Below are 8,099 nucleotides of genomic sequence, written 5' to 3'. Positions count from 1 at the left end.
TCGATGGGCCGAATGGCCTCTCCCTGGAATTTAGCTCTTTTGTCCACGTTTGAACCAATGCTGTAATGAGGTCTGGAGCTCAGTGGTCCTGACAGAACCCAAATGAGCATCAGTGATCAGGTTATTGGTGAGTAAATAACACTTTGTTAGCACAATTGATGACACCTTGCATCACTTTGCTGATAATTGGGAGTAGACTGATGGGGGAAGTATTTGGCCGAATTTGCTTTGTCCTGATTTTTGTGGTTTTCCACTTCGTCGGGTAAATGCCAGTGTTGTAGCTGTACTGAAACAGCTTGGCTCGAGGCAGAGCTCGTTCTGGAACACAAGTCTTCAGCACGACAACCGGAATGTTGTCGCAGCCCATAATCTTTTCTATCTCCAGTGCACTCAGCCAATTCTTGATATCACGTGCCAAAATTGGGCCCACAACCACTATGTTTCGATGTTACAACAAACCCACAGATACCTGCACATGACCAACCCAATGAACGATGGTGATCCTCATACACGCACTGAAGCATCCAGAACTATTAAAAAGACACTGACTCATAAACAACAGAGGATTCAATTAACCTTTCAAGGTGGTCATTACCTGGTCCAGGCAGAGCACGGTCGATGGGGAGTTCGCTCCGTCTGCCTGCCTCTCTTCCGCAGCTATGTCCATGCCCCGGCTGTCCCTGGAGCGTTGTCTGCTGGTATGTTGGAGGCTTTCCATGACAGGTGTGCACCAGAGGGACTGGAGTGCAGGGTGGATACAGGGAACTAAATTATAATTTAAAAAGTTTTTATGTTACTTTTGTCACATTTGAACTTATTGTTCATTCCCCTTTAAAAAGGGGGCAATTATGGTTTAAGATTTTCCCAATTGATTTGCCTAAAGAGTAGGGTATTCATTTAAACCTGTGATTCTGGATATCTGAGCTCTGTTTGAGGAAAGTTCGGACAATTTCGATCCTCATTGAGTTGTCAGCCAATGATGCTCATTCTTCAAAGATCTGACTGGCTCTGGGAGTCCATCTCCCCTATCCCTTTAGTTGATTGGTGGTCTGAGAGGCTGCAACTTCTGATTGGGTATTGAGGGCTGTCACTCATGATCTATACTGCCACACCCTGGATTATACCAAAGCATAAATACAGGCATTTAAGGTAAGTTACATCCCAGTTTGTTGTTTCAACAAAGTTTAGATTTGATTAAAGAATCAAGATGGCTTCTCAAGTGTGTCAGAACTACCACCAGGACTGTGAGGATGCTGTCAACAAGCAGATCAACATGGAGCTCTATTCCTCCTATGTTTATCTCTCTATGGTGAGTGTTGTACATTTGACCACTTCACAATGGAGACTATGTAATGTGAATTTATTAAATTCTGTGCTGTATCCAGCCCACCTATTGTGAGTATCTTGAATCTTAATGACTCACTTTCCTGGGCTCTTTTGAGCTTGTGGTTAAGTTTGTTTGGAATACATTCTGCACTCAGTGCATGTATTTCAGAACTTGTATCCTTTTATAATAAATCACTCCATGGACTTTCTCTACCTTGCTATTTTTTATTGGAGGATGTCATCTTTAAATTTGAGCTTGGACATTTAGAAAGGAAGTTCAGAAGTATTCTTTCCTGTAAGGGTGGTGAAAATCTGGAACACTTTCTTTCCCATCCTCCTACAGCACACAAAAAACGGCTTTGATTCTGGACCAAGCTTCATTATTGGGTAAGGGTATAAAAATATTGTTTCTGTGACAATATACATACAAGTTCAGTGAGCCTTGGGGGAAAAAAAAGCAACATTTTGAGATTGAATTTATGTACAGCACACATGATGATAGGCCTGTGATATACACAAAAATACTCCTCTGATTTCTCCACAGTCCTTCTACTTTGACCGGGATGATGTTGCCCTGCGTCACTTTGCTGAATTCTTCAAGGAGCAGTCACGTGAGGAACGTGAGCATGCTGAGAAACTGATGGAATTCCAGAATCGGCGTGGAGGACGGATCATCTTGGCGGACATCAAGGTTGGATTTAATAAATGAGTGGCTTTCTGTATGGCTCCTCTTAGACTAAATGTTCCCATATGTGCTAAAGCAATTGGTTCCAATTTACAGCACACAGGCCATTCGGCCAAACTGGTCTTTGCTGGTGTTTATAACTCCACACGAGCCTCCTCCCACCTTGTGTCATCTCACCCCATCAGCATATTGTTCTATTCCTTTCTCCCCATGCACTTCCCCTTAAATACATTTCTGCTATTTGCCTTATCAATCTGGCTCCAGTTGTTGTGATTGCATCATGGCAAATTTTAAATTCTAACATATGTTATAATAGAATTTTGGTTGGACTCCTAATTTCCTTCAATACTTTCTGATGATTGTATCATCAATTGTAAATAAACTCTGGCATTTTCTCTCCAGAAACCAGAGCAGGTTGAGTGGAGCAATGGTCTGGAGGTGATGCAGAGAGCTCTGCAGATGGAGAAGAATGTGAACCAGAGTCTGCTTGATCTGCACAAACTCTCCACTGGGAGCACCGACCCTCATGTAAGTTGTTAATGATTTAATGTGGGATTTTAGGTTCCACAGTCTCCAATTTACCTGACTGTCATTGAGCCTAATTAAAAGATCTCGATGCATAATAGCTTTGTGTAAGTCTCCCTTTTTTTTTGTTGGTGAGCAGTGGGAAAGGATGGGAGAGGTTGGCCTACTGTGGACCATGACTGGTAAATGTGTCCCAGTGATCCCAGGATCTGAGCACCTACCTCTTGTGCAGTAAATTTAATCTAATGGAGTAATTCCATCAATCTCAATTGCACGACTTGACTATCCTCCTGTTCGAGGATTAAAATCCAAACTCCTGAAGGGGAAGCTGACATTCCTTGATATCTACTGCTGGACATAATTAGGTTCCCTCTTTCAGTTGTGTGACTTCCTGGAGACCCACTACTTGGATGAACAAGTGAAGATGATCAAGAAGCTTGGAGATCACATTACCAATCTGAAGAGACTGGGAGCCCCTGAGAATGGCCTGGGAGAGTACCTGTTTGACCAGCACACCCTGGGGGAGAGTGACTAGACTGACTGACGGGATTTGTTTAGTACTTGTATTCCTAAAATTTAGACTCCTGTCCTGTCGGCAATTGGGGCTTATGACTTTGTACGAAGAGCTGTGTGACCTGTGTGCTTGATGTGAAATGTAACATAACTGTCAATAAAATGTTCAACATTGGACTGGATTTTGTCATCATGTATATTTGAGATGGTTGTTTATTTTTCAATTAACAAAAGTGGTTTACATCAAACAAGACTGAGTTGTGTAACAGTTTTTTTTTATATAGATTAAGTCCTATGAAATTTATTTTTCCTCTGGTGTATATCCATGTGTTGAGTTGGATACTCAGACATGTGTTCCTCGCTTTGAACTCAGGACTGTGCTAATGGTTAACTGTTTATCTATATAATCACCTGAATATATCGGGTCAATGTTCACCCCACTCCATGCTAATACCGAAAAACAGAAGTAGGAGCATGCCCAATGGCACCTTGAGCTTGTTCCACCATTGCATAAGATCATAGTTGACTGACAACTGCAGAGACAAATGTGTGAGCGCCTGAGTCAAGGTTAATCAAATTTTGCTTGATTTGCTGCCTTTCATTCAGGACAGCCCAAAGGACTTCATAGCCATTGAAGTTCTTTTGCTGTTCAGGCACTGTTTTGTTTTGTTTTTTTTTAGTTGCTAATTTACACACACTAATGTTCCCCATCAGTGTGTTTGCAATGAGGCAATTTGGATTTGGATGAATTGTACACAGGTGGATTTGCAACACTGCTCCAATTATAGGAAACACTCTGCACTACTCACAGGTATGTATGTATGTATGTAAGGAAGCTCAAATTATAATTCCCCTTCCAAATGTATTCATTCCCAATACAAGGAGGGACAAGCAATGAAGGGCCGCAGCAACTGAGGAATGTGCCCACAGCCTGTCAGTGGAGAGTCAGGTTGTGGATATCACCACCAGTTTAAATATACCTCACAGAAATTAGTGTGAAAACTAAATTTAAGAGGCATCTCATTTGTAAATTTCCAAACCCTTGCATCAATTTTTTTAAAGTCAAAATAATTCCTGTCATGTTCAAAGATGCAGCCTGGATTTGAGCCTGCTGTCCACGGCAAGGGGGGTCCATCTCTCCTCCTCCACAGAGAAATACTATTAATTAAAGCTCAGCCTGGATAAGATCATCATTTTCCAGTCCTCTCTGGCTACAGGTGTGATAAAGTACTGGAGGACTGCTAATGTATATCTGTTTAAAAGGAAAGAAATGGATTGACTGAGTAATTACAGGCCAGTCAGCCTAATCTCTGTGGTATCTTCTCTACAACATCACAAACACATGCTTAAGATGGCTTCAACACAGCAACATGTCAGGTGACCTGTCACCTGTTGCTTTTATTGTATTTCCAGCAATGGCTGCATTACCACAGTAGTCCACTAGATGGCGTTCTTCATTAAGGAGGGGAGAAATGTAATAAAGAAGTAATTATAACAAAATAATCATCATACAAAACTTGCATGGTTATACATAACAAAATATATTGATTTATATTCTTCTCGGTTTCGAAGAGGATACCTGTTTCTCGAACAGAACTTAGCAAACATGGTGTCGAACTTAGATTCATTCTAGGCTAAGCCTGAGGAAAGTTTTCCTCCAAGGGATGCCCTTGATCTACATTTGAACTCTACAACTTCAGACTGTTTGTCTGCCTGACTCAGACTCAAACTTAAATTTTGATTTTCTCTTGGGCTTATTTCCAGTCCATCTGATGCAGGATTTGCTATTGATACTCTACTTGTAACAAAACTATCCGATGAGTCGGAATTAATCAAATCATTCCAACTTTCAACTGCTTCCATATCTGTAGGTACAATACGATCAATGTGAAAAAATCTAACCTTTCCATGATCAAAAATCTTGATCAAATATGTGCGAGGACCACATATCTTCACCACTCTTCATGGTAACCACTTTAACCATTTATGGTGATGGTTCTTCACTCTCACTTTCTGATTTAATTTCGCACTTCTCTCTCTTACTCTACCTCTATCATGATGCTCTTTCTGTCTTAATTGTTTCTCTTCTACTGACACTGCTAAGTTTGGCTTTAACAACGAGAACCTGGTTCTTTGTTGTCGTTTGAGAAACAACTTTGTTGGTGTTCTACCAGTAGTTAGATGAGTATTACAATAAGTAATTGGAAAATTAGCCAATTTGTGGTCCAACGACAGCTACTGTTTGTTTGGATTTGAATAAAACATTTGTTTGATGAGGGCACATTTTACAATTTGTAATGTGCGCTCTGCTGCACCATTTGAAGCACGGTGGTATGGTGGAACATTGATATATTTCACACCATTTCTGCTCGTGCACTATGCAAATTCTTCTAAACAAAATTGTGGTGCATTATCAGACACAATTTCTTCTGGGAGGCCATAAGAAGAAAATTATATTTGCAAATTGTCTACTGTTTTATTGTTATTTTAAACATTGGAAATACCTCGACCTGCTTCGAATGGCTTTCAATCACAATGAACAATTGCTCTCCTTCTAGCTCAGCAAAATCGATATGTAACCTTTGCCACACCCTGGGAGGCCATTTCCTTCACTGTAATAGTACTGATGGTGGTTTCATGCTTACCGATTGACATGTTGTAAACTGACTAATGATGTACTCTATATCTTTATCTAGATCTGGCCACAATAATAATAAGTGCGTGCAAAACTCTTGGTCAAGCACATTCCCAGGTGCTGGTCATGAAGATCTCCTAATGATCTGGACCAGAATTTATTTGGTATATTCGCTCTTGTGTCCCACATGATACAATCTTTATCCACTGATAATACAATCCTACGAGCGAAGTATGGATGAATATCTTTCACTGATTTGCGATGTAATCAAACAACTTTGACATAACTGAGACACATTTGGTTGTTCTACCAGTCTCTTCAGCTGTGAATTTCACTTCATCAATGTATGAAATATAGAACACTTCTTCCCTATTGGCTGTAACTTCTGATGGAGAAGGTAATCTAGACATAGCATTAGCACTACTGTGATCAGCTGATCATCTGTATTCAATGTCATACATATCTGCTGACAGAATCAAAGCCCATCTCTGCATTCGGGCTGCAGCTAAGGTTGGAATTGGGGACTTTTGATGGAGGATGACTGTCAGAGGCTTATGGTCTGTAATGATAAACTTACAAACATACAAGTATTTGTGGTACTTCTTGACCCCAGAAATTAATGCCAAAACTTCCCTTTCGATTTAGCACATATTTACGCTCACTGGCACAAAGAATGCGTGAAGCAAAAGCAATCCGCCCCACGATGTAGTACATGAGAGATCACTGCACCAACTCCATACTGAGAGGCATCACATGCCCATTTGATCTCCTTAGGTACGGCATAGTGAGCCAACAGCTCATTCAGTGGATGTAACACTGTAGCCAAATTTGGTACGAACTTCCCATAATAGTTCAAAAGACCCAAAAATGATCGAAGTTCACTGACATTCTTGGGAGTGGGTGCATTTCTAATTGCACCCAGCTTTCCCTTGGTTTCATACAAACCATCTTTGTCGACTCTGTGCCTTAAGTGCGCCACTGAGTTTTTAAATAACTCACACTTGTGCGCAGTCACTCGTACTCTGTGCTTCTCTAGCCATTTGAGCACTTCATTCAATACGTTATTACAGATTTGCCTGTTTGTTGCTGAAATGAGTATGTCATCTTAATAACATACTACCTCTTCAATGCCTTGCAAAATCTGGTTCATCACTCCTTGGAATGTGGTGGAGGCAGAAGACACTCCAAATGGTAGCCTATTAAATTGATCTAGGCCTAGATAAGTATTTATAATCAACCATGACTTGGATTCCTCATCGAGTTCACGTTGAATGTAGGCATTTATGAGATCTAACTTTGAGAAGATCTGATCATCTGTCAGCATTGTGAACAAATCTTCTACATTTGGCAATGTATTTGGGAGCTTACCCTTGAGAACCTGGTTTACGGTTACTTTATAATCACCACACAACCTTACCTTACCATCTGACTTAGGTAGAACAACAATGGGTGTAGCCCAATTACATAGATCTACCTTAGAGATAATGGTCTCAATTTCTTGTCTTTTGAGTTCTTGCTCAACTTTCTCCTTGAGTGCGTATGGTACGGGACATAGTTTGCAGTAAACTGGTCTAGCGTCCTTCTGTACCCTGACACTTGCCTTGAGATCATGGATCGGACTGCCTGTTTCACAAAACACCTTCCTTGAATGCAAATCTCGTTTCAACAAGAAAAGTCTCATTCCAATCCAGCTTCAGTGATCCCAAACAATTTCTATCTAGTAAGGCAGGCTTGTCTCCTGCCTCTACAAATAGAGGGAAGCTCTGAAATTGATCTTTGTATTTCACCGGTACGTTGATACGTCCTACCAAAGGGATTTTCTCTCCTGATTAGCCTTGCAGTTTTAGCTTTGACTGTGGAAAATCACTCAACTTGTCAAGATTTAGCGATTCCCGTACTACACTCACGGATTCACCAGTGTCGATTTCCATGGGTATCCTGGTTCCTACAATGTCTACTTGGATGAGGATACTTCCCGAATCGCTGTTAGATATCCTCGTGCCCCTGATGACATGTATCTCTTCATCCTGTTGCTTTTCTTCAATTCTCTGTCATCTCTGGGGATTTTTACTTATAGCCTTGAAAGTTGATGTACTCTTCAGTCAGCATGCCTTTGCAAGATGCACAGTTTTCTTGCAGAAGAAACACTCTGCCTTCACATACGGACAACTTTGATCAATGTGTTGTCCCAGGCACCGATAGCACGATTTCAATGCTCTGTTAACTTGGCCAGTTGCTGAGACGTTGGGGCCCAACTGCCTTTCACTTTTAACCTGTAAGTGTTTCACCCTCAGTTGTCCGACGACTGGAAATGATACGAAATTCATGGAATATTAGCTGGCCATATCCATTGACATAGCTGTCTGACAAGTTAGGGGTTGTCAACAACTTTCTTCTGATCACTTCATTTTTCAT

General features: G+C 40.9%; 1 protein-coding gene across 1 annotated transcript; it reads left to right on the top strand.

Annotated features, from left to right (window-relative positions):
• The first annotated feature begins 1,207 nt into the window (after positions 1-1,207).
• Positions 1,208-3,071, top strand: LOC139262500 (ferritin heavy chain, oocyte isoform-like). Its single transcript, XM_070877680.1, has 4 exons — positions 1,208-1,309; positions 1,871-2,017; positions 2,414-2,539; positions 2,916-3,071. The coding sequence occupies exons 1-4, from the start codon at positions 1,208-1,210 to the stop codon at positions 3,069-3,071; spliced, it is 531 nt and encodes a 176-aa protein (XP_070733781.1).
• Positions 3,072-8,099: the final 5,028 nt, after the last annotated feature.

Source organism: Pristiophorus japonicus, chromosome 4 (assembly GCF_044704955.1).
Source record: "Pristiophorus japonicus isolate sPriJap1 chromosome 4, sPriJap1.hap1, whole genome shotgun sequence".
Taxonomy (NCBI): domain Eukaryota; kingdom Metazoa; phylum Chordata; class Chondrichthyes; family Pristiophoridae; genus Pristiophorus; species Pristiophorus japonicus.
This window is presented reverse-complemented; position numbering and strand designations above follow the sequence as displayed.

Coding starts and splice junctions, on each gene's coding strand:
- LOC139262500 (XM_070877680.1), top strand. CDS start 1,208: ATGGCTTCTCAAGTGTGTCAGAACTACCACCAGGACTGTGAGGATGCT. Junction 1,310..1,870: donor CCTATGTTTATCTCTCTATG/GTGAGTGTTGTA, acceptor ATTTCTCCACAG/TCCTTCTACTTTGACCGGGA. Junction 2,018..2,413: donor TCATCTTGGCGGACATCAAG/GTTGGATTTAAT, acceptor TTTTCTCTCCAG/AAACCAGAGCAGGTTGAGTG.